The 23475-nt window shown below is 49.6% G+C and overlaps 7 protein-coding genes across 7 annotated transcripts; 2 read left to right on the top strand and 5 right to left on the bottom strand.

The window, feature by feature from the left end:
- Positions 1 to 89: 89 nt before the first annotated feature.
- On the bottom strand, positions 90 to 1190 carry FPRO_09178 (uncharacterized protein; the record flags this gene model as incomplete). Its single annotated transcript, XM_031232543.1, has 3 exons — positions 90 to 261; positions 319 to 484; positions 545 to 1190. The coding sequence occupies 3 exons, from the start codon at positions 1188 to 1190 to the stop codon at positions 90 to 92; spliced, it is 984 nt and encodes a 327-aa protein (XP_031082469.1).
- Positions 1191 to 4122: 2932 nt separating this feature from the next.
- FPRO_09179 (uncharacterized protein) lies at positions 4123 to 4401 on the bottom strand (the record flags this gene model as incomplete). Its single annotated transcript, XM_031232544.1, has 1 exon — positions 4123 to 4401. One exon carries the CDS (start codon positions 4399 to 4401, stop codon positions 4123 to 4125), a length of 279 nt encoding a protein of 92 aa, XP_031082470.1.
- Positions 4402 to 5537: 1136 nt separating this feature from the next.
- On the bottom strand, positions 5538 to 8398 carry FPRO_09180 (related to Calcium_related spray protein; the record flags this gene model as incomplete). The annotated part of the gene is made up of 2 exons (XM_031232545.1): positions 5538 to 8044; positions 8098 to 8398. 2 exons carry the CDS (start codon positions 8396 to 8398, stop codon positions 5538 to 5540), a joined length of 2808 nt encoding a protein of 935 aa, XP_031082471.1.
- Positions 8399 to 9797: 1399 nt separating this feature from the next.
- On the bottom strand, positions 9798 to 10087 carry FPRO_09181 (uncharacterized protein; the record flags this gene model as incomplete). Its single annotated transcript, XM_031232546.1, has 2 exons — positions 9798 to 9852; positions 9903 to 10087. 2 exons carry the CDS (start codon positions 10085 to 10087, stop codon positions 9798 to 9800), a joined length of 240 nt encoding a protein of 79 aa, XP_031082472.1.
- Positions 10088 to 12536: 2449 nt separating this feature from the next.
- Positions 12537 to 14599, top strand: FPRO_09182 (putative sulfate adenylyltransferase; the record flags this gene model as incomplete). The annotated part of the gene is made up of 5 exons (XM_031232547.1): positions 12537 to 12705; positions 12876 to 12903; positions 12962 to 13144; positions 13205 to 13353; positions 13404 to 14599. 5 exons carry the CDS (start codon positions 12537 to 12539, stop codon positions 14597 to 14599), a joined length of 1725 nt encoding a protein of 574 aa, XP_031082473.1.
- Positions 14600 to 17278: 2679 nt separating this feature from the next.
- On the top strand, positions 17279 to 20032 carry FPRO_09183 (uncharacterized protein; the record flags this gene model as incomplete). The annotated part of the gene is made up of 1 exon (XM_031232548.1): positions 17279 to 20032. One exon carries the CDS (start codon positions 17279 to 17281, stop codon positions 20030 to 20032), a length of 2754 nt encoding a protein of 917 aa, XP_031082474.1.
- Positions 20033 to 21290: 1258 nt separating this feature from the next.
- On the bottom strand, positions 21291 to 23144 carry FPRO_09184 (uncharacterized protein; the record flags this gene model as incomplete). The annotated part of the gene is made up of 3 exons (XM_031232549.1): positions 21291 to 21361; positions 21417 to 22290; positions 22344 to 23144. The coding sequence occupies 3 exons, from the start codon at positions 23142 to 23144 to the stop codon at positions 21291 to 21293; spliced, it is 1746 nt and encodes a 581-aa protein (XP_031082475.1).
- Between the last annotated feature and the right edge of the window lie 331 nt (positions 23145 to 23475).

Here is a 23475-nt window from a genome sequence, read left to right on the forward strand (position 1 = left end):
TTATCCCAAGAGCTCTCAACGAGTATGGACACATGGGTTGGGATGGCGGATTCTCTTTATCTTTTCAATCTCCACGCGTACAGCACTTCCTAGTCATCAGCGATACTGGATACACACACCAACTCAGTATCTAAACTCCCGTCCCATTCAACAAGATCATCCCGTTCATCATATTCCATCACCCAAGTCACATCGACATTGCCATATACACATATACTCTCGGTTTCTTGAGGGCACAGCATACGGTAGATGGCTTTGTATCTATGAGCAGTAGTCAGGCATAAGGACAGAGTCAGCAAGGAAACGGACAGACCTTACTCCCACTTGGAGTGCCGGCCTCCCAGCACTTCATAAACCAGAGAGGGTATCTCGAGGTATTCAGATTCGAGGGGTGTTGTCGGCCGATAGGCTGATGATATCTGCTCTTTAATGAGGCTGATGCAGGCAGGGTTGCGGCATTGGAACACTTCGAGACAATTGTGTGCTGGAGGAGGCTTAGGAGCAGTTCTGGTATGGGGAAAATCTGGAATCTTTCAAAACTTACCATGCAGAGGAATTTCATTTGCACGACAACCAACCACTTTACTATACTCTCTGAGTATCCCGATGCCTGTGATGACTCCCTCTCTTAGCCTGTCTAACATGGGCAGCGTTAATTCTTCTTCTGAAATACCGCACTGTCTCACGCAGGCCCTCAGGCCCTTGTACACTTCCTCTTGTGGGCAGCCATCCTTGAGTGCCACATGGCATGCAGCCACGAAAATGAGTGAGAAGAGGGAACCAAGAGAGGGATTGTTGCAAGCTCGGCCAAGATGCCAGGTACACTCGATGAAGAACCGTGGCCAATCAAGGCGACTCCGAACGCCTGGGAACAGGTAGGGCAATTTGAGACGGTGGCACAAGGAGCCGACATCAACGTTCCTCCTGAGGTAGTGGGACCAGTCGTCGTCACTTTGAGGAACCTGAGCGAGAAAATGAAGTGCATGCGGATGCCAGCGACCATTGTGTTGGTCGTTATCGGATCCTGGATCGTCTTGTTTCACATCTTTGGAGTCGCCCACATCGTCCTCATCATCTGTGTCGGTATCCGAAGCAATTTCATGAGAACAGGCCTGTGGGTCAATCTTGGGACCGGAACCATCGCTGGGCTCATGAAGATTGTGAAGCTTAGGAGGGGACTCGGAGATCATGTTCAAGCCCACATGAGGATACTCGAAGATCCAACGATACTGAAACTGGGACATGGCGGTGGGCTAATTCCTGGGCAAAGCTCGCTTTTGGTAACTGGGAGTAGCCGGACAGCAACTGGTAAGGACGATAGGCTATAGGGTTTGTGGGTATGTGCAATGTTTCCTATGTTTCTTATGTTGATTGGCAAAGTCTGAAGATGGTATAATGATGGAAGCTGGTGATAGCGGTAACGAGAAGCAGGTTTCCGTTGGGGGAGACTTGGCTTGAATATGTTGCACAAGGAGGAGTATTTATTCTATTTTCTGGCTAGGAACGATGATGCAAATATCAGGGCATCAGGCAATGAGTGCTGGGTCTTCTGCTTTCTCCTTCTACTCCCTTGACTTTGGGGGTCCTTTTTCTGAGTTAGTTGCAGCATGAGCACACGAAGAGTCTCACATCTAGTCTATCTTGCGTCCGTTGCCTCGAGTTTCAGTTCAAACCCCCGCTACAAGGCGGGAACAACGGCTTTCCTCACGAGGCGCCTTTCCATCTCCGCGGGAAACGGCTTTAGTCTTGCTGTCGAAGGCCTTAAAGGTCTATGGATGGCGCCGCCACGTTTTCTCCTCGTTTCAGTGTTGTTTGTCTTAGGCTCGTAGTGATTGAGAGGCCCGGCCTCGTTGGGCAGAAGCAAATATGTCGTCAGTTGGCTTGTCAGGATGGTCGTGACGATCTCACAGTGGAGAGTTGTCGTCGCTTCGGGAGCCTTGTTGTCCCCTGCAAGTCTCGGGCTGTTGCTTTTTTCCCAGTGCCGGCCAAGGTGGAAGAACAAACGGCTATCTGCCCCAATGTATGCCGCTCAGATGAGCTAATGCCGTTGTCGTTCGAACGTGCTATAGCCTACGGCGACCGGGGGCGAATCGTGCTTGCAGCGACTGACATCAACCCCTCCCGCAGGAGCTTGATTTCTCTATTCTCCAAGGTGCAGGGCGCTACGCTATGGGTAGATGCAGACGGCTCAGACTTCCGAGTCTGTCGGTCACCAGAGGGAAAGGGTGTTCACCCTTGCTCGTAAATTAACGGGTGAGCTATGATATACTGTCTTGTATGTATGTATGTATGTATGTATGTATGTATGTACGCAGCCGTTTGTTGCAACTCACACCCCCAAAGGTTATTCAACGGGCGTCAAACGGCAATGAACTGATCCGGCAGAGTCCGTCCACACTATTGGGGGGTGACCGTTTCTATATCAGCGCTTGTATGGCGACTTGTGCGCCTTGATCGAGCTGCAGCCGGGTCGATGGGCTCTGTGAGAGACAGGGGACGTACAGACCCTGGACGTATCTGAGATCGGAGAAAAAGATCGGTGTTGGAAGTGGACTTGTCTCATATCAGATACTCAAAGTAAAAAAGAGAATGGCTCGATGGGTCTGATCTAGTTAGCTCTCGGATAGTCCCTTGGCCTCGATTCGATATCCCGCCGATCTGACGAGCCACGTTTACATACAGATCGCTTGCGGTGTTTGGACGAGATGGTGTCATGATCAAGTCATTCCATCTTGGAGTTTGAACCCTGGCCCTTGGATCCTGACCCGAGTCCCCTGCTTCGTCCCGTCACGCCTAAGCTAATCCAGTTCAGCTTATCTCGTGACCCCAGATTGAGAGCTGATTGCAAGATTGAAACGCTGGAGAGACTACAAGAGTTGAGTCCAGGCCTGCCAAGACGTGTGCTTGCAGGATATGGCCGCTCTGCTCTGTACAAGGATGACCCCTGGCAGTAAGCACATATACATGGGTTCTGGGTTTTAATTAATTAGCCAAGCTCGTTATTACCGTCGGTACTTGGATAGACAGAGATAACAAGTCTCTACAGTCTAGACAGTGTAAAGGCTGAAAGGCTGGACTACCTATGATACTGACATTTGCGCCTGTGCAACACAACCGCATATGCATCTCCCCCAGACCGGTGAGACGGGATACAGCATGAAAAGCGCTTATTCTGTATGCAAGCGGGCGGAGAAGGCAAACGAATGAGTGAATGAACGGGAGAGACATGGCATGCAATGAATGACGATCAAATGAATGAGAAGACTAGGAAGAGAACACGGCGTATTTTTGGGTGAGACAAATCTCATCGTTTGCTGCAGCCCGAGAGAAGACATCACATTGCATCACATAGCCTACATACAGCTGAGCTTACAGCCTACATACTCAAAGCACGCCCTCCACTTGTCGCCTCAAACTGTCTCAACTCTTGGAAAACGGGAACGGGCCTGAAAACGATGACCTGCTCATCTTCCAAAGAAGTCATGATCTGATGCTCCATGCAAGCCTCGAAATCGTACAAACGGATATTGTACTATGCTGTTGGCCGTTCGTATTGTTGTCTCGCGCTAATGCACATACAAACACATGGATGTTCCATACTCACTCACAGCGCTCTACCAGGTTTTCACGGAGGAAACATGATCTCGGTGCTGCAGCTTCTTTTCTCTCCTGCTCAGTTGATCAATTCTCGCTGATTCCATACTTCCTCCTGCGGGTTGCTACAGGATGGGGAGAGAGGGGAAAAAAAGGAAGAAACGCTCCGCCATGTCCTATTGGTATCTTGGCATGTAAGACAAAGGAACTTGATAGAAGAACGGAAAAAGAAAAGATGAGAAAATCCCGAGTTCGTGCGTCACGCTCGAGTTCGCAGTATATTCCGATCCCCCGCTTGGACCTTGGTCAATGTTTCGGTCCATTGTCCTTTTGGGATAGCAACTCGTGGTTCTTGTGTCCGTGTGCTTTTGGTCGTTGATCTTTCAAGGCGGGACAGCTACTAGGCTACCTAGTTCACTATGAGCATGCTTCCAAGATAGCAGTAATAGTACGATACCTCTAAGATAGTCGATGAAAGCTCAAGTGGGCATTGAAAGTCGAGTTCCGTATCGTCAAAGCAACTTATGCTCAAGTCTGCTTCTTGTTCTGCTCCTTGCCACCACCTCCTGTATCCTTGTCCTCCTCAGCCTCAGCCTCCTTCTTCCCAGCAACGTCGTCGCGGGCGACGGTCTTATCACGATGGGAGTGTGATTGCTCTCTCTTATTCTTGGCCATCATACCGGCACGGGAGAGCGTCTCGATGGTGGTTTGGTCTGTGAGGCCGATGGTCATGCGGCGCAGATCCTCGCGGGTCGCCTCGCTCATAGTCTCCTTCTCGGGTTTCATGTTATTGTTGTTGTCTACCATGATGTATACTTGATGAGAGTTGATGTATATATCTTGTAGTACCTAGTCAAATGAAGCTTGAGATGTCGATGAATGATAAGCAAGAGAAAGAAAAACAAGATTGTCAGTCGTGATGGTCGGTCTCAAATAGAAGGAAAGTCGTCAAGAAGGAGCGAACGACGTTGACAATAGAGTCAACTGCTTCATTGAGGTTTCCTATCATTGACGTAGCGTTTGCATTGCATTTCAATAGGTACCTTATAGAGAGAAAGACAGAGAAATAGCATCAAGTACAATAAGAAAACGAAGGGGTCTTTCGATAGAGAAAGTGAACGAGTGTTTGCTTCAATAGCCAAAGCAGGCACGGCACTCACACCAGTATTCAACACAGCTCCAACAAACCATGGGCTCATATGTACGAGAACTTACCGTGACTGCTAGCAAGAGATATATCTGTAAATTCATGGTTGGAAGGCTGAAGGATGTGCAACGTAGTAACCACGGAGAGCCCGATCACATCAACAAGAGATGCTTGAGTGTTCTATTCCTAGTCTATTATTAGGTCTCGATGACAACGGCCAATTCCCAGTGTTTTAGACATGATTTATTATTAGAGTTAGACGACAATTGTCAAATCTTAGTATTTTAGACACTGAAATGACCGTGCAACACGCCTTGTTTAATGCGATGCTTGACCATTGAGTTTTGTGCACTGCCAGCACTTTCAAGGGCAATGTCACATACAGATGATAATAGTCCGGTACGTTGCACGTCAATTGCAAATGTATTGTGCTCGAATCATAAGTGATGTATTAACTATCTATAGTTGTTCTCAATCTGAGGTCCCAAAACCTGAAACTCCAGACATCATTGTTGACTAGTTCCTCTATAGTCTTTGTGTTTTCGTGTCGCGTCTCAATATACTCCAATGGAAATAATTTGCAAGTCGCTTCCTGTACCGGCAGGAGGACCGAATCATGCTCGATATGTACAAAATGCAATGGTTGAAACCCAGCAGTCAAGCGTTTGCTGACTGGGTACAGGGGGAATATGGGTAAATGCAAAGCGCCGTGGTCATACTGAAACCCAAATGCAAGTAAACGACGATGCCACCTTGTGAGGCACAATCCAAGATTCCCTCAAAAGGTCCGAGGCGACTATGGTTCGGACTTTGGCTTGGCCTCTTCTTCTTCTCGGCCACCAGTCGAGTCTATCTTCTCGAGTGGCTTATCGTCCACCTTCTGAACCTCGTTGATGGGTTCCTCGCAGATTGAACTCTGGTCTGCCCAGCTCACGGCCCTCTTTCTTCTCTTGGGCGTAGCAGCATTCTCCTCGATCTTGTCTTGTACGATCGCATCTTTGTCCTCTGGGCTCATGGTATGAACACTTGTACGAGGAAACTCGGCGGATTCTCGAGTCGGCGTCATTGGTGGCCGACTACCAGAGTATCTCGATGCTTGCATACGCAAGGAGCTAGTTCGCATGCGACTCATTCGTGATGTGTCTCCTCTGTTCATGTCGGCATCCCACTCTGCAAAGTCTTTTGCGCTCCACGATGCACGGTGGGTGCGGCCACTTCGAGGCAGACTATTGACTGAGTGACGACTTGAACCTCCACTGTTTGCCCTGCGTCGGTTGAGTGGATGCGCCGGATGAGGCGGAACTTGCGAGTTTGCGCCCTCTACCATCGGGAACGCGTTGATCTGGGTATTACGTCGAACATTGCTGACACTGAAGATGGACTTGGATAACTCCGCAAGCTCATCCACTTCGTCTTCCTTGGGCCTTGATGTACCTGCTCTATCTTCCATGTGCTCGAAATACCTTACTCGCAAATCATCTATCTTATCTGGGAAGTCCTCGCGGTTGCGAGACAGAGACATCCACGACGATATCATTCCGAGGACGATCAGGACCAAGATGGCTGCGGCAAGGAAACACTGGACCACAAGGATTATCATGCCAATGGCTGTTGCTGCAACGCGGCTGAGGTCGAGAGTTCTCAAGAATGCAATGGAAAGGCCAGTAGTGATGATCTTCGAGATCGATAGTAACCAAATCGCTGCTGTCGTATTGCGAGATCCTTCAAATGGCTTGAGTTTGATGATAATGACCAAAGCGACGAGTTCAAAGACAAAGAGACCATAGACCTGAGCCAAGGGGCTTGCTCGACCTCCGCCGATGAAGCATGCTCGGACAAACTGATATGCTAAGTAGACTGTAAAGAACCACCATCGAGAGAGTCGATATCGTGCCGACAGCCAACCATAACGCTTGATGTAGGGCTCATCTTGATGAACTTTTGGTCTTTCGGGGTCCTTGTCGACAAACTTGATGCGGCGAATAGGCAGACTGGCAAAGAGGCGCGGTTTGTGAGCCTGTTCCTCCTCACCGATGGAGCTTGCAAGTGTCGTTGCCACAAATGGAATTTTCTTGAGGACCAACCCTTGCTCAAAGCGAAGCGTATCGGATACGACCTCATACTTACCTTCACGTAGCCTGGATGAGCAAGCATACGCTGTGAGGCCAGCAAAGCCCAAGAACATCACGAAGATGACTGCAGCGATAGCAGTCGGCCCCGGCGGACCGTTGATCGAGAACTGGAACATGGCCAGTGTCATCATGACGAAGAAAGCGATAAATAGCGTTCGAAGTAGGCCCGCAGCCATGTATCCGACCCAATGAGAGCGAAAGAAGTCAAAGCCATCGGACTTGATAAGCTTGAATTTGTGACACAACTCAAGCACAAACTTGGATGTTGCCACGAATAGGGCAACGGCCGCTAGGATAACAAGGAACCAGATGAGCCCGATGATGAACGCGTCATTTCGAGGGATGCCGACCACAGACAGTACACCAGGGAAGCCAGAATAGTCACCTGGGAGTGGCATTCCAGGATTTCGAGGTTCGCCAGCCCAGTCATAATCATATGGGTTGCTAGAGTTGAAGTCGTGGCGACGGGTTAACGAGTGGACAACACTCTCAAGTTGGGGAACAGATCGGCTTCCAAGGCTTCTGCCGAAGATCTGCTGCGCAAGACCACCGCCGTTGTTGATGGGGACCGACCCTGCAGAGCCAACTTGACTGGCGTTCCCAGACACGCCAGCAAATGGGCTGATAGCATCAATCATGTCAAGGCTTGCAAACATGCCAGCAGTCCATGCAAAATTGCTCCACCAGGCAGGAAGCAGGGCAGGCCAGTTGACAGACAGTGCCCCGGAAAAGAATATTGATTGGAAGGTTTCGAAAATGATCAAAATCGAAAAAGAATGGGCGTAGTGCATTCTTATATGCGGGATCTGAACGCCATAGATCGCTGTTGCAAATGAGGCCAACACCGCGAACACGGTGAAAGCTCCCAGTATTGATCCCACAATCTCAGGCTGTGAAAAGGTCCTTCCGTTACTCATAGTAGCCTGGAAGCATCCAATTTCTGTCTGTGTTGAGTTGGCGAATATCCGGATGCGTGAGTAACCTTCCAGGTCGGGAATATTGAGAGCAATTGACGGAATGCCTGCGATGTCATTGGCAGATATTGAAGTTGTAATGTATGCCTCGATGGGTTGGCCGGCCTTCAACGGGCAAAGGCTCGTGACATTTTCCGCACAAGGGTCGTAAGTTTTGTTAAAACGCTCTTCCCCATATACCTCAATAGAAAGATGCACTAGAATCTGGTTAGACTGGTCAAGCAGGGCGTAATAAAGTTTCGCAACATACTCATGACGCTTTCCTGGCGGATATTGGTGCTTCCATAGACGTGAAATGACACAGTGAGGTTATCAGAGTAATAAGCCGTATCGAAACCCGTCACATTGAACAGACTTCCATCATTCAGGCAGTCGTCAAAGTCGCCCGTATATAATGATGGTGTCCGACTAACATCGAGCCGTTCGTGGAAAACTCCATTGTCGCCAGTTCCGTTGATGTAAACCTTGTCTTGGGCGCATACATTAGGGATAACGCTTAGAGCGGAGAGAAGGCATGACAATGCCGCTAGAGGTCGTTGTGTCGCGAACATCTTGACGGTGAGATGTGGTCAGGGGGTCGGAAGAAGCGGAACGCGGGCAAGCCCGCCAGGGCGGTCTTTACGATATCCTCGTCAATCTCTTTTGTTCAAATATTATCTTAGTCCAGAGAAAGGAGCGTGTAACGGTATCGAGGAGTTTGGCGGTGGAAATTTGGTCGATTCGGGCATGTAGATCAGGAACTGCAGGACTCGGATAGGAAGTTGACGTTCTCGAGCAATATTTCGATAATTTCGCATGCGGCTATAACGGCGTAAGGGGGGTTCGGCGCAAAAAGGTGAACGCAGCGTTATCGACGATCGAGCATACGGAGGTTGTTCTAGGCAGAGGAGGGAAAAGAAGCCCAGTTACGCACGGGAGATTAAAGCTTGGTGTTCTTTGTGCCAATGCAAAATCTCGTCTTTGTTTGACGTAGGTGTAACCCCCCCAAGACTTTTGAGAGACACAACAGTGGCGCAGCGGCAGGGAGAAGCCACTAAAGATCGGCAACCTCACGCCGAACGGGAATTTAAGGTTGGCGGGATGGCAGCTGCAGGGGTTTTAATTAGAGGGAAAAGTTCGAGATTTAATTCTCAACAGGCGAAGAATGCAAGGTGTTGGATTTGAGAGACTGAACCGATTCTGCTCGAGTCAAAAACAGAGATAACGACAAATTGAGACTAGAACAAGTATTGAATCTTGGTAGTGGACGAAAACAGGGAAGGTTGGGATTAGATCTTGGAGAAGTCTGATCCAACCACATTTTCTGGGCATGCACTAAATTTGGCGTGAGCAGTAGCGAGAATGCTCTCAATTTACGAGACTACGCTTATCGTTTTTCGGTATCTACTTCTATCACGACATGTTCTAGACCCGGTCAGGAAGCAAGAAAACCTCTGATGTTGAACTAAGGTGTCAAAAACACCTAATCTAAGCTCCCCTAAATTTATACCAAATTGATTCGTGTCTTTTTGTCACTTGGGATAGAGGTTCTAAGCTTTCTTGCACTCCCTTGTTGCATGTCAAGTTTCTGCTTCAACCCGCTTCGCTCAACGCTCTGTAGCTGCTATTGTCATGATGCATCACTTTCACTGCTCTCTCCAATCAAAGGACGGCCCAAGGGCTGCCAAGTTGCAGAAAATAGTCGCTTTCATTGCAAGCCCGACACGTGGAAGAGACAATTCCCCGCCTCTTGATTTTTAGTTTTGGAGAAGCGTTGCTGGCCAATCGATAACAGCCAACTCCCCGATGGTGACGCCAGAAGTCGGTAACAGCGAGCAAAACATTGCTATACTGAGTCATGTTGTGAGTACGTAGTACTTAGAACGAAGCTTCCGTGTGATTAGATTGCTTTAACTACCTATTTCAGTATTGGATGTTATACTTCAAAGTTCTTCTTCAATGCTGGTAAGTCTATATGCGATAGATCGCCTCCCCTTTTTCTAAGAGTCTAGGAGAGTATGCAATACTTGCTTGAGTTCAGTGGTGACTTGGGCAGCGACATATTGGCTGAGTTACTCTCTCTGAGCAGCGACTTCAGTAATGACAACACTGTCAATATGTTCCTGTAAACCGTTGGGGGCATTGTTGAGGGCATTGTTGACCGCAGTCTCGCATGCCTTGTTGATGGCGCTCTCGAATGCTGTAGGGGACATATTGAGAGGATATAGGTAAGGAACTCCATTCGGAGTTGGGTCATCCATGATGTGTGCTTTGATGAAAGGTTGGTCTAGGATCTTGTAGCGGGGAATGAAAGCAGGGTCATGGTGTAGACAGGGGATGGTGTAGATAGTGTTGATGTAAGGAGAAAGTAGAACTTGACCTTAGGGAGCAAGAAAATATCAGATCTTAGTGTAGATTATTAAAATAAATCCAGTAAAGGGTATCCTTAATCTATACCAAGTCACCTAAGTCTTTATCATTTAGTATCAAGGGCCTGATTTTTTTTTCCCCATGCCCCAGAGGGATTTGAGAACCACATCACCAACGCAATCAGTCTTCAAGGCTTGGTTCTCATGGTGTACGATTAGCAGACGAGCAGCTTCAAGAACGGGCACGTCTGCGTTATATATGTATAACCAGCTTTCGGACCGTCGGTGGCAGTTTTAACCCAAGCAATGACTCTTGGCTTCCTCATCCACCTTGAGTTGCCAGGTGCCGTCAAGATGCGGGTGGGTGAATGGGGCTAGATCGTGGGATTGGGTCTTGGCGGCCGATGGCGACTAAATGCCACAAAATGAGGCAAGCTTGTCAGCTGCTGCCTTTCTCCAGCATCTTCTGTGTGCACAACCTGATATACAGTATCTGAGCGAGTATTCGAAGCTCATTTCAGGTCACCAAGGGTGTTGCCAAGAACTCGATTAAAAAGAAATCAATCAACAAATGACAGCAACCTCGGACCCAAAAAGAACCATCCCATAGACTCTATGTGCAGGGCTTCAAAGGGTACCTTGCGAAGCTGGATACCTGCAGTGTGTTGCCCAGTCATACCTCTCCTAGCTTGTTAACACAGACCTTTCAGTCATAGCCAGGTCTCGGAGAAGACAAGTGAGCCGTATGGGAAATTTTCAATGTTTGCCCTGCATGAGAAAAAAAACGATCTCCAAATTAAAGATTTACTTCCGCGTGGCCTTGCCGATCAGTCAACCCTTCAAAAGTGTCGTATCAACGTCACATAATTGCGTGATTACTAAGGTAGGATCTCTGATCTATCATGACTGAGGGGAATTGAAAAAAGGCGTGCTTCGTCTTTTCCCCATTTCGGGCGATCGCCCGACCGCGATTCGCCCCGATAACCGCGGTGACTCGGGGAGACTTGACGCCCCAAGTCGATGGAAACTGAATAAATACATACGCCCCAGCAACCGTATAGATACAAGGTTACAGAGGATCACGATCAGACAAGTGATTGTATTCTGGCGTCGACGAAAGGGTCTCATGTTCAAGATGATTTCAACTCCAGTATCTCCATGACAAGACAAGTCAGCTTGAACAAGATATCCGGTAGAGAACCTTAATAAGCCACGATTCTTCATGGAAGCAAACTATTAGTGGATATAGATGCAAACCATGAGTTCCATGTGGATGAATGGGTGGTCAACTGGTCATGCCATGGAACATGTCCGTTGAATCTATTTCGTTTGCCCTTGCGCTCAGGATGGGTACTGAAGCGCAGACAGGGGGTTTTAGAGAGGGACCCTACTGCAGCTGTAGCAGTGGAGCTCTTGAAGAATTTCCTTGCCGCTTCCAAGGTACCAGGAACTGAATTGGTAATGAGAGATTCGAATAGGAAACTGATAATCCATGTTGTGCATCTCGTTCCGCTTTGTAATCGCATTTTGATGTGATGCGAGTTCCGAGCATCGACATCTCTTCAGCGTGTAAGCCGTAACATCAGCGCCTGTAATAACTGCAATAACCTCCTCGGAAACAGTAGAATTTGCCCAAGTTTCTGATCATGATGCCCCCCATGCTCTCCAACGCCGCCGAGAGCGATGCTCCGACGACCTAGTGCCGCATTGTCCGGCCATTTCGTCTCTGATTGGTCTTCTGGGTCGTCGGCGGCATGTATAAGCCTCAAGCTCCGAGCACGTCATTGAGAGCTAAAACCAGGACCCCATTGTTTTTTCCTCTTTTCGAGGGCGAGGATACGTTCAGAGGATGAGGATTGGGTGCACTGGCCGATTTCGTCCGTTTTGCCTATGGAAACGCAATTTTTTCTTGCCTTACTTGCTGTATCAGACACACCCCTCCAGTCCAATTAACCCCAGTAATAAGGACGGGGAGAGGGGACTAATCATGACAGGGTGGATGTAAGAATTGGATGGGTAATGTGGTGGATGTGGTATCCGTACTCTCATAGTGGATGGGCTTGAAGATCGAGGAACTTTTCTATATCCCGCTGGGTAAGGTAGTCGATTTAAAATCAAAAGCACATCCTTCTCTCCTACTGTTCATTCCCATTCTTCTCGTTCTCTGTTTCTGGTCTGTTCGTCGTCGTCCTTCTCCGAGTAACACCTGTGCAATCGTTGACCCCCACGATTGCGTGCTCCAACTTCAGTTTTCTTTTACAAACCCCCGAGTAGCGACACAGTTCTTGCCATTCTCGTCCATCCTCCTCCCTCCTCAACACCACAAAAACTTCACATCACAATGGCCAACACTCCTCACGGCGGTGTCCTTAAGGACCTCTTCGCTCGCGACCTGCCTCGCCAGGCCGAGCTCGAAGCTGAGGCTCAGAAGCTCCCCGCTCTTACTCTCAGCGAGCGACACCTTTGCGATCTTGAGCTGATCCTCAATGGTGGCTTCTCCCCTCTCGAAGGTATGCGTCTCTTGTTTTATTCGTGAAGATCTTTTGTTCCCCCCGCTGCGATGATGGGGGGTTAACTTCGGTGCCCCGCCCCCGCATCCTCCGGCTCCAGCGGGCGCTTTGCGACGGCAGCGATTCTATCATGAGTGAGAACGAATAGCGATTGACTGGTTGTTCTATAGGTTTCTTGACTGAGAAGGACTACAATGGGTAAGTTGCAATAAAATCATTCAATTGCGTCGTCCATGAGCTAACAAAAGCTTTCTAGCGTTGTTGAGAACAACCGTCTCGCTGACGGCGCCCTCTTCTCCATGCCTATCAACCTCGATGTTGACCAGGCCCAGATCGACCAGCTCGGTATCAAGGCTGGTGCTCGCATCACTCTCCGCGATTTCCGTGACGACCGAAACCTTGCTATCCTGACTGTCGAGGATGTCTACCGACCTGACAAGTACGTGATCATGGCAGCGCCCACCTACATGGGGCATTGGTGCTAATACGGATGCAACAGGGTCAACGAGGCCAAGAAGGTCTTTGGCAGCGACGATGACACTCACCCCGGTGTCAAGTACCTCTTTGACACCGCTAAGGAGTTCTACGTTGGTGGTAAGCTTGAGGCCATCAACCGTCTCGAGCACTATGATTTCCTCGACCTCCGATGTAAGTCACTGCGAGCAATTCAGGCGCAATATTAGACTAACCGTGACCAGTCACTCCCTCTGAGCTCCGCGCTCACTTCAACAAGCTCGGCTGGCAAAAAGTCGTCGCTTTCCAGACCCGAAACCCCATGCACCGAGCTCACCGTGAGTTGACGGTCCGCGCCGCCCGCTCCCAGCAGGCCAACGTCCTGATCCAGCCCGTCGTCGGTCTCACCAAGCCCGGTGACATTGACCACTTCACCCGTGTCCGTGTCTACAAGGCTCTCCTGCCCCGATACCCCAACGGCATGGCTGCCCTTGCTCTTCTGCCCCTCGCCATGCGAATGGGTGGTCCCCGTGAGGCTCTCTGGCACGCCATTATCCGAAAGAACCACGGTGCTACACACTTCATCGTTGGCCGTGACCACGCCGGTCCCGGTAAGAACAAGCAGGGCAAGGACCACTACGGTCCTTATGATGCTCAGGTTCTCGTCCAGGAGCACCAAGAGGAGCTTGGTATCAAGATGGTCGAGTTCCAGGCCATGATCTACCTCCCCGATTCTGACGAGTATCTCCCCATCAACGAGATCCCCGAGGGCACCCGCACCCTTAACATCTCTGGTACTGAGCTCCGACACCGTCTCCGAACCGGCAAGGAGATCCCCGAGTGGTTCTCCTACCCTGAGGTCGTCAAGGTTCTTCGCGAGGAGAACCCTCTTCCTGCCGAGAAGGGTTTCACTGTCTTCATGACTGGTTACCAGAACAGCGGAAAGGACCAGATCGCTCGTGCTCTCCAGGCTACACTCAACCAAGGTGGTGGTCGCCCCGTCTCCATGCTTCTCGGTGAGAACGTGCGACACGAGCTCTCTCCTGAGCTTGGCTTCACTCGCAAGGACCGTGATCTCAACATCCAGCGCATTGCCTTTGTTGCCTCTGAGCTGACCAAGGCTGGTGCCGCTGTCATCGCCGCTCCTATTGCTCCTTTCGAGGATGCACGTAAGGCTGCCCGCGACCTCGTTGAGAAGTCCGGACCCTTCTTCCTTGTCCACGTTGCTACTCCTCTCGAGTTCTGTGAGAAGACTGACCGCAAGGGTGTCTACGCTGCTGCTCGCCGTGGTGACATCAAGAACTTCACTGGTGTTGATGACCCCTATGAGGCCCCTGCTAAGCCTGACCTCGTTGTCGATCTTGAGAAGCAGAACGTCCGATCCATTGTGCACCAGATCGTCCTGCTTCTTGAGAGCAACGGTCTCCTTGACCGTCTGTAAATGATGATTTTGGACGAATTATCTCGGGATTCAGCTGAGAGAGATACCCGCAAGCTACATCTACCTACCGCTTCGGTGCGCATGGGTGGCGTGGCAAAGGAGCGCCGTGGTATGAACATTTATTATACCGCTTCGCTCTACGAAATTTTGCAAAAAACAGCGCAAGTGATAAACGGAAATGGCGTTAATTTGAATGAGATGGATGGGTAAAAGAAGTGCGAACGTGATGGATTAATTACACCACGTTTCTTGGATCAATTAGACGACGAAGATGTATCGGCATAGATTAGGATCGATACAATGAAGATCATGATGAAACTATTTTCAGAAGCGAGCATATGCAAGTGATACTGTACGTAGGCTGCGTACTCGGCGGCCTATCACGAATGATAGTGTGACAGCTGTCAGTTGTGTTAGGCTGTGAATGGATATTGCAGGAACTCGTGACAGTTTGGGCGCTTAATTTATTGTTGGTTGAAGGATTGGGCAGCACCGCCAAGAATTGAGTGAGAACTCAGCTCTGAAGCTGGTACAAGCCCATGAAATTCAATCAACTTCTTGAGATCCCAAACTTTTCGCCTGTGATAAGGTTGAGAGTGGAGGTCAAAAGAGGCTTCAACCATATGGCACAAAGGTAAAGAACACCAATCAACTCACTGTCGCCTAAGATCTTGCTTTTGGCTGAAAAGCTAGATATCCTGATGACTGACTGACTCTAAAGGTGTATAAATAAGTGCCTGTCGGCGATACTTCTTTGATAGGTAATCAAAGAAATATCCACGACTGATCATGAGCGATCCAACCCCTAACGGCATTTATCCGCCAGCTCCTCCCGAACTGGATGAAGAATTCAATAGTGCCATCAAGTTGGCAGTCCAGGTTGGAGTTCACAATGCTTTAAGTGGTTTGGAGGAGCGTCTCGCCAACGCTATTGCCACTGAAGTCGCTACTAAACTCAAGAAAGTCATTCAAATCCCCCGAGACTCCTAGACGAAAGAGAGGCAATCAATAGCATGTAGAATGGGCAATATTGAAGTCAGTATTTAAGCTATTAAGAAAGAAGATATCTACATATCTATCTAATACTGAGATTAACGCAATCGCTAACTTTTAATCTATAGCCTACACTACCAAGATGTATTACTACACTAAGCCACTATTACTGCCCTGAAAAACGGGACAAAATTTCAGCAGACTCTAGCATTGTTTATAGGAACAAAAGGGACAGAACACGGAGCATAGTATCAATACATCGCCTATTCTCTCGTTTACCTTTTCGAACTATGTAGTGACTTGTTTTAAGGGTGTAACTGGTATGCATTTAATCGGAACTACTCCATTAATGCGTGGCAGCTGTGGATGAGATATTACTTCTGAGTCATGTGAATCTAGTCTAGCATAGGCACCGTTTTGCATTTTTCGAGGAATGATATCAACACACAAGGCCTCTGTCACACATTCTCATGTTCTAAATATGGCTTCCATATGCTTCGACCAGGGGGTCACAGGCGGTTAAGATGTTGAAGGTGGTTGGTCGTCATTCACTCTGTACCCAGCCTCCAACCTCGCATCTACAGCACTCCCCTGTAAGTCTCTTTTAATGGGTGTGGTCGTGCCGGCTTCAGTTTTGTTCAACAAAGTTGGGTTCCACAGCAGAATATGGGGAACGGGCCTTGTGGGAGGCCAGAAAACCGAGGACCTCGATCCTGAGTAACAGAAATACTCAAGCTGGTGTTGCATAGATTTAACTAGCCATATGGCTGTGTCTTTTTGACACCTCAGTTGGAGGTCAGAAGATTTCTTGCTCCCCGAGGGCCGGGCCACGGGAGACGGGATAAGCGGGAGCTTCCATGATCGGGCTGTGTAGAGTCGAGATTGCGTGTGCGTTTGTGTGTTTGTGGTGGCTCTGTCAATGACGAGAAATTGAAATTGGTGAGGTGTTTGCTGGTTTTTGGTGTCGAAGACTCCTCTAGAGATTGACATCATCTATTGTAGCTACGTGGGATCCCTTGCAGTTTCAGTTGATCACCGCCGTTGAATTTACTCCCAAGCGAAAGTCCAAGCTCCCCGATCCCCTATTAAACGAGTTTTTAAATCGCAGGCTGGGGAGCTAATACAGTAAGCGACTCTAAATCAGGAAGCATTGAGTCAATCGCCCGCATTTCATTACAGCGGTTCTCCTGACGGTGAGAAACAAGAATAGGGAGAGGAATGAATGAATTACTCTCTAAAGTGCATGTCTTGAGGGTCTTTCTGTCCTGCCTTAGTGCCTGATTCTTCTCCCGGAACCTGATCTGAGACCTGGGCTGTAGGGAATGAACCAACCAAGCCGACGGGAGCCTGACACTGCGCTTAGCTTGCTTCCATTCAATGCGCCTCACCTCACGCACTTCTACAGCCAGTACAACCATCCCCTCTTCACGACTCTCCTTTGCTTCTCTGTAACCAAACTCGCCCAACATTACAACTATTCTCACTCTTACAGCCTGAATCTCACTTTGCTTGATCCTCGCTTTTTAACTTGTCATACGGCGATATCATTATCTACTCCTCCTTGCGCCCACTATTCTTGACCGCTTTCTTGAACCGCACACCCTTGGAATTGTCGACGACAACCACGAATAACCGCAAAATCACCATCTGCCATACGATACTCTTACCACATCTCCATGGTCCACCATGTCCTCCAAGGACCACGACCTCGAGGTCCCAGCCGATGAGCCGCCACGCGAAAAGCCAAGACGCTCCAAGTCTGAACGAAAGGACCACAAAGATCGCGACCGAGACCATGATCGGGAAAAGCATAAGGACCCCGACCGCGAGCGTCGCCGACATCGCACCTCACGCTCTTCTAGAAGCAAGCTCAGTGAGGTGAGCGACACCGTTTCTCACACTTCTAGTCGCCGTCACCGTCACCGTAGGGAAAGGGATAGCGACGAGCATCACCACCGCCATCACCGTGCAGCCTCGACCAGTGACTTGGCCAGCTCAGATATGGCCAGGACGTCAACAGCTGCCACCTCTATACTTTCTGATCGCATCTCAGTGCCTTACCCGTCTTTCAGCAAGGCACACAGCAAGGAGGCCATCGTTAGTCGCGACTCCCTGTCTCTTCCTCGCCAACGTAGTCCCAAACCGTCTACTCCTGAACCTACGGCTGCTCCATATACCGAAGATTCGAGATCCCCCAAGGGTTCTGACAGCGGCAAGCCAGATGTGCCGCTCAGTCCACCCCGAACTGATCTCGATGCGGACAAAACAGCAGTGAACGAGGAGACACCAGAGGACCCAGCCAAGGAAGAATATTCAAAAGAGGAAGCCCCCGAAAATGAAATACCAAAGGTTGAGACACCTAGAGAGGAAACCCCAAGGATCCGAACGCCTACAGAAGAACTCCCGGCAGCCGAGGCTGGTCTTGAACAGCCAAAATCAAGAGTGTCGAGTCTTTCTCGCTCGGCATCACGAAACGAGGAGCGGTCTCGCGTGAGTCGTCGGTCCGGAGTCTCGAGCCAAGCTACCTACGTTAAGTCTTCATCGCGCCGCTCTGGCGACAAGGTTCGCCGTTCTGATTCCCGAGCATCTAGCTCTTCTCATCGCTCTGTTCACCGAACATCATCTACTCGAAGTCACAGAAGGTATGATGTCGATGGAGCATCTTCTCCTTCAAGTGCTCAGGATTCATCTCCCAGGACACCAACACAAGCCCCATTTCCTCATGGATACCCGGATGCCAAGCCTGAGACTCCCTCAGTCATCGACGTCCAAGATGTCGACTCGAATCTGCACTCGAAGACGGCTACGCCTGCGTCTGCTTTTGGTGCTGCTCCTCCACCTCCACCACCTCCTCCCCCTCCCGCGCTCGATGTTCACGATATGCCGCGAGTCGATTATTTGCTTCAGAACGGTGGACTCGCTTACACAGCCCCTAAGAACTTCCTTTCTGTTTTACCCCGTCAAAACGGAAACCGACCTTCAAACCCACCTCTGGTCGGCACAGACACCCTATTTGCCCCCTTCCATAATCTATTAGACCAGTACAACACAGTACTTAGCAAGCAGGGCTCGATTGCCGTTGCTACCGGACACCGTTCTGTTGCTCGCAGGCTGTTGGACCGCCTCGAAAATGTCTTTTCTCGCGACCTACCTCCTCATGGTTGCACTTGCATCATGTGCGATAACCCCCATGAAATTCACGATGGTCTCAACTGGGGCGATGTGTTGGAGTGGGTGAGCGGTCGAATTGATCTCCCTCAGTGGCCGCCCTTTGATCTTGCCGAAGTTGGTACCAAGGCTGCTGAAATCTCTGGTGATAGGCCTCCTCGACCTCAGTCACCTGTCCAGCTGGACCCTGATATTGCGGAGGAGTTTAGGGAGCACTATCTTCGCCAGTCGAAGAAGGTTCGCTCTGCTGTCGACCGATGGCTATCCAACACTGGAGAAACTCCAGTGCCACCTCCCCAAGATGTCGATGATGAGACATTGTCCTTTGCTATCCTCACAAACCTTGACCCTGAGGACCGCCCTTACTTCAACGCTATCATGACTGGCTCGAAGGAGCTCAAGTCGTCAGTTCGTGCTCCTACACCTGGACATCGACCACGAACAGATTTTCTCATCAAGACTGGCCTGGCCCTGCAGCGGCTATACAGATTGCAGCAAGTGCCACGAGACGCTGAATCGGCTACGTATCTGGTTAAGAACCCGCATACGCATGATCTCCTCGTTGCACTTTCCAACATTAACAATTCAGAGTGGGAGATACTCATCTCTGGTCGCTTCGACGGCTTCCTCTGGTCAGGAGCTGATGATGACGTGCCACAAACTCCGCATAATGAATCGCGCGGACCAACACCCGCTAGTGCTTATTACAATACCCGAACGATGAGCCCTGGACCTCGAGCTTCATCGTCATTCAGTTCGAGAAACACGACTCCTTTTTCGGTCTACTCACGAGGTACAACACCAGCGTCATTCGTCAGTGTCAACACCACAGGAATGCCTGGAAGTCGACAGGCTGTCTCCAACGATGAGGAGATGGAGATGGCAGCCATTGCAGAGATTGAACGAGAGATCTATAAGGGAATGGAAACATTGGAGGATGCCTTCGAGAAATTGCACAAGAAGGCCGAAGTTGTCCGGAATGCACTGCGTCAGCGAGGAGCTGCTTTGATGCAGAACCTGCAGAACCGCCGTCGCATTGACGTGCTGTCTGGCCCCAACTCTGGAAATTCCCAAGCCTCGGGCTATGAGCGCCCGGCTTGGGCTGGCGAAAGCGATCGTGATCCGGGAAGTGACGATGACTGGGCATTTGATGATGTCGACATCATGCCCGATGATTCGGCCAGTAACATCAGTAGTTCGCGACACCGACGACCTAAGAGGCGTACGGAACGACGAACACCTGCCCCGATCAACGAAGAGGATGAGGATTGAGCGTCAGACTACGATACCCAGAACTCCATGGCATGATGGGGGAGGAGGATTATATGAATGACGACAGAAACGTTTGAAGGAAGCGCATCTTTTCCAGTATAGAGATCTGAAACCCAGTCCAATGGCAATTGTCACGAGAATTTGTTTGATTCAATAACGACTTGTGAGAGCACATCAAGATGTTTGAGATCGATTGTCAGATACCACGCATGTATTCCCAACGTTGGAAAATGGGGACTACGCTATACCTTGACGATGATTGAGGAGGTTTATTTTTTGCTTTGCTTTTACTCATTCTTGCTATGTTGTTTTTACTGCCTCGTTCTACTGTGGGAAAAGAAAGACCGCAAAGGTCTATCATGAAGAAAATGAAAGGTCACTCACGGATGGTGACGAATTTGTCAAAGTTTGTTCAGAGCTGGGGTTTTCTAACCCAGGGCTGGAGGATTTGTCGGAGTCTTGTTCAGTTGGTGGATGTTAACAGGAGGGAGGGGTTCTGAACTTGAAGGATGCTTGGGTCCGGTCGTTGATCAAGGACAGATGATAGAAGGATATACCTCTGGCAGATTTAATGATGGACAGGTGGAGATAAATGACCTGCTCCTTTTCAATATCATTCATGCAGTGATTTGATACCGATGAACACGTGGAAGCCTCTATGTGCATTGGCGTAATGTTTACACGAGGAACAGTGTTTCTTATCCGGACATGTATTGTGATGCCTCATCGTACGTTAATATGTTATCACGGCTATACCGAGACAGCTGCTATTTACAGCTAATCGTAGCTCGAATCCATGAATATCATTCACGCTCATTCCTTTCCATTCCGTACAAAGCTTGAAGCAATTCCCAACATTTCATACAAGGAATTGATTAACAGTCCAATCGATTCTCCCCCCTTTTTCACCTCCTTTCCAGCTCCTGCTCTTCCCTTGCGTATTTTTTCTTAGTCTTGATTCCCCTTCCCATACTCCAAGTCACGCGTCTTGGCAAAGGAGATCAGTGTCCATGTGCACTGAATCGAACATGAGGCTGAGATTGTCTCAGCCACGTAATTATACAAAAGATCTACCCCAGCAGAGTACGCCTGAAGATCTTGGTCCCTTGGTCGCTTGTTCCTGTTAGAAAAAAGACGGAGGCCGTTAAAAATTACAACGAGTTAGGCGTCAATTAGGCAAATGGTCTCAGATGACGATAGGTCCTCAAACCGTGGTCTATTAGCGAGAAAAGAAATTTTGGCATTCGAGAAGACACCTCTAGCTGTAGAGAGACTCCAGGAGGTAGATGACGCCAAAGATAAGGAAAGCAGTGGCACCGCCCACAGTGACTACAGATTGTTAGCTCATTTGGTTCAACAAGAGGATTATAGACTATTGACTTACCAACTTTCAGGCTGACTCGACCGGCAATAGCTCGACCACCAATAACAGCAACACCAGTGCAGATGGCATGACCGCACGTAGCACCCAAGGTCACCCACCAGTAATCCTGACCGGCTGCCATAGCAATAGTGGCAATTTGGCTTCGATCACCCCACTCGCCGAGGAAGGTCATGATGAATGTCTGAACCCAGGCAGGGCTAAGCAGAAGAGAGCAGAGGTTGGTAGCACCCTGGACAATGCTGGCAACAGCACCTGAGCTCGAGCGAGTATCTCGTACAGGTGACTGAGAAGGCGATCGAGGAGGAGACATTAGACGGTTGCTGGGTCGAGACCTGCGGCCATTCCCACTCATACCCATCTCAAGAGTGTAAGCAGACACAGAGTCGCCTCGCTTTCGGCCCATCTCCTTTTCCTTTTCGGCAAGCTCTTGTTCGACCTCGTACATCTCAGCAGAGACACCCTCGTTAGGGTCCATCTGCATACCCTCTCGCAGCAGCTTCGCACCGAAGACGAAGAAGAGGCCAGCAGCGAGAAAACTGGTGACACGCTTGGGGATGAGAGTAGGAACTGCATGGCCCAGAACAGCCGAAAGAACAGTCATGACAAGAAGAGCACCAAAAGCGGCAGTGAACACAACCATACGGTCGTGCTTCATAGCCATGAGAGCTGCAACCAAGAACGTCTTGTCACCAACTTCAGAGACCAGAATCATGGTGAAGGATAGCACAAAAGAGTGGAATGGCTGGATAATACTCTCGTCATCATGGTGTCCATCGTGTGTCTTCCCTCGGCTCAGATCGATGGGCTCAGTCTTTGTTGAGTCTTGAACGGGTTTGTTCTGTCCAACGGGTCGGTCGGGAAGATCGGCAGGTTTCTGTGTAATTGTTAGCTGTATTTACGATACAACAGATGACGGTTTTTGCTCACCTCGAGTCCCGCAGTGTAATCATGCTTATCATCATTGCTGAGAACAGGCTTTGCAGCTTTGGGCACAACGTCTTCTACCTTCGCGCTGCCAGTGTCGTCGCCAAGCTCCTTGGCCTTATCCCCACCAGAAGCTCGAATCTTTTCCTCTTCACTGTGTGGCAGAGGAGGCGCCTCCTTGGGTGATGAGGGTTTCCTGAAGGTCTCCTCGCCAGCGAGATCCTCTTCAAGTTTTCGGGCTCTGGATCTCTCAGTCACACCGCCTTCAGTTCCAGTGGTGCCTTCTTGGGCATGGACTCGGTTAGTGTCGAACATGACACCATCATTGGTTTCGGGTATCTTTTCGCCATCTATGACAGTCGGGTCTTCGGGTCGGCCTTTGAGTCCAGGAAGGGAATCTGGGTTGCTGTCGATTTTGGGAGCAGCCTCGGTTCCAGTTTTGGGCTCTGTGCCAGCTACTGCACCTGCTGATGCACCCGTTCCAGCTCCAGCTCCAGCTCTGGCCCCCGGGCCAGATCCTGCTGCAGTGTCGGAACCAGCCTCAAGGGTCACTTCAGGGGTCTTCTTGTGATCATCTATTTCGATAAAGGGTCCATGGTGAGGCTTTCCGTCTCTGCCATCAACGGGGGCATATTTCGTTGGAATATCATGGCGCTTTACGCCGGCCTGGGGCAAGTCATCGGTCTGTTCTGTAATCGCGGCTCCTGGGGCAGGTAGGTCGGCAATATCGTTGGAGGCGAGCGCATTTGTTACGGCAGGGAGAAGGAGAAGGACCAAAGGCGAGTGTGTGGTTCGGATCTTCATAATGGGCAGCTGGGATCGTTGTTGTTGAATTCAAGAGATTCGTTCGTCAAGTCGCAAAAACTGTCGGCGGTCGAGGCCGCAATTCAAAAGGAGGAACAGAGCGTCGAAAAGGATGGTTGATCAATAAAGTTTGAAGCTGACAACCTTGCGACAATCGAAGTCGCGTGTAACGTAGCGTAGGTAGAATAAACTTTGCGGAGATAGCCCTTGATGCTGACTTCAGACAATTACAGACACCAAAGGGAATAAGAAAGGGGTCTCCCGCAAGGCGATCAACGTGCGGAGCCAAGATCGAGGTACACGTAGACTACTTGATTCAAAGAGACGAAAA

The sequence above is a fragment of the Fusarium proliferatum genome, assembly GCF_900067095.1.
Source record: "Fusarium proliferatum ET1 genome assembly, contig: FPRO_scaffold006, whole genome shotgun sequence".
In the NCBI taxonomy this organism is placed as follows: Eukaryota; Fungi; Ascomycota; class Sordariomycetes; order Hypocreales; family Nectriaceae; genus Fusarium; species Fusarium proliferatum.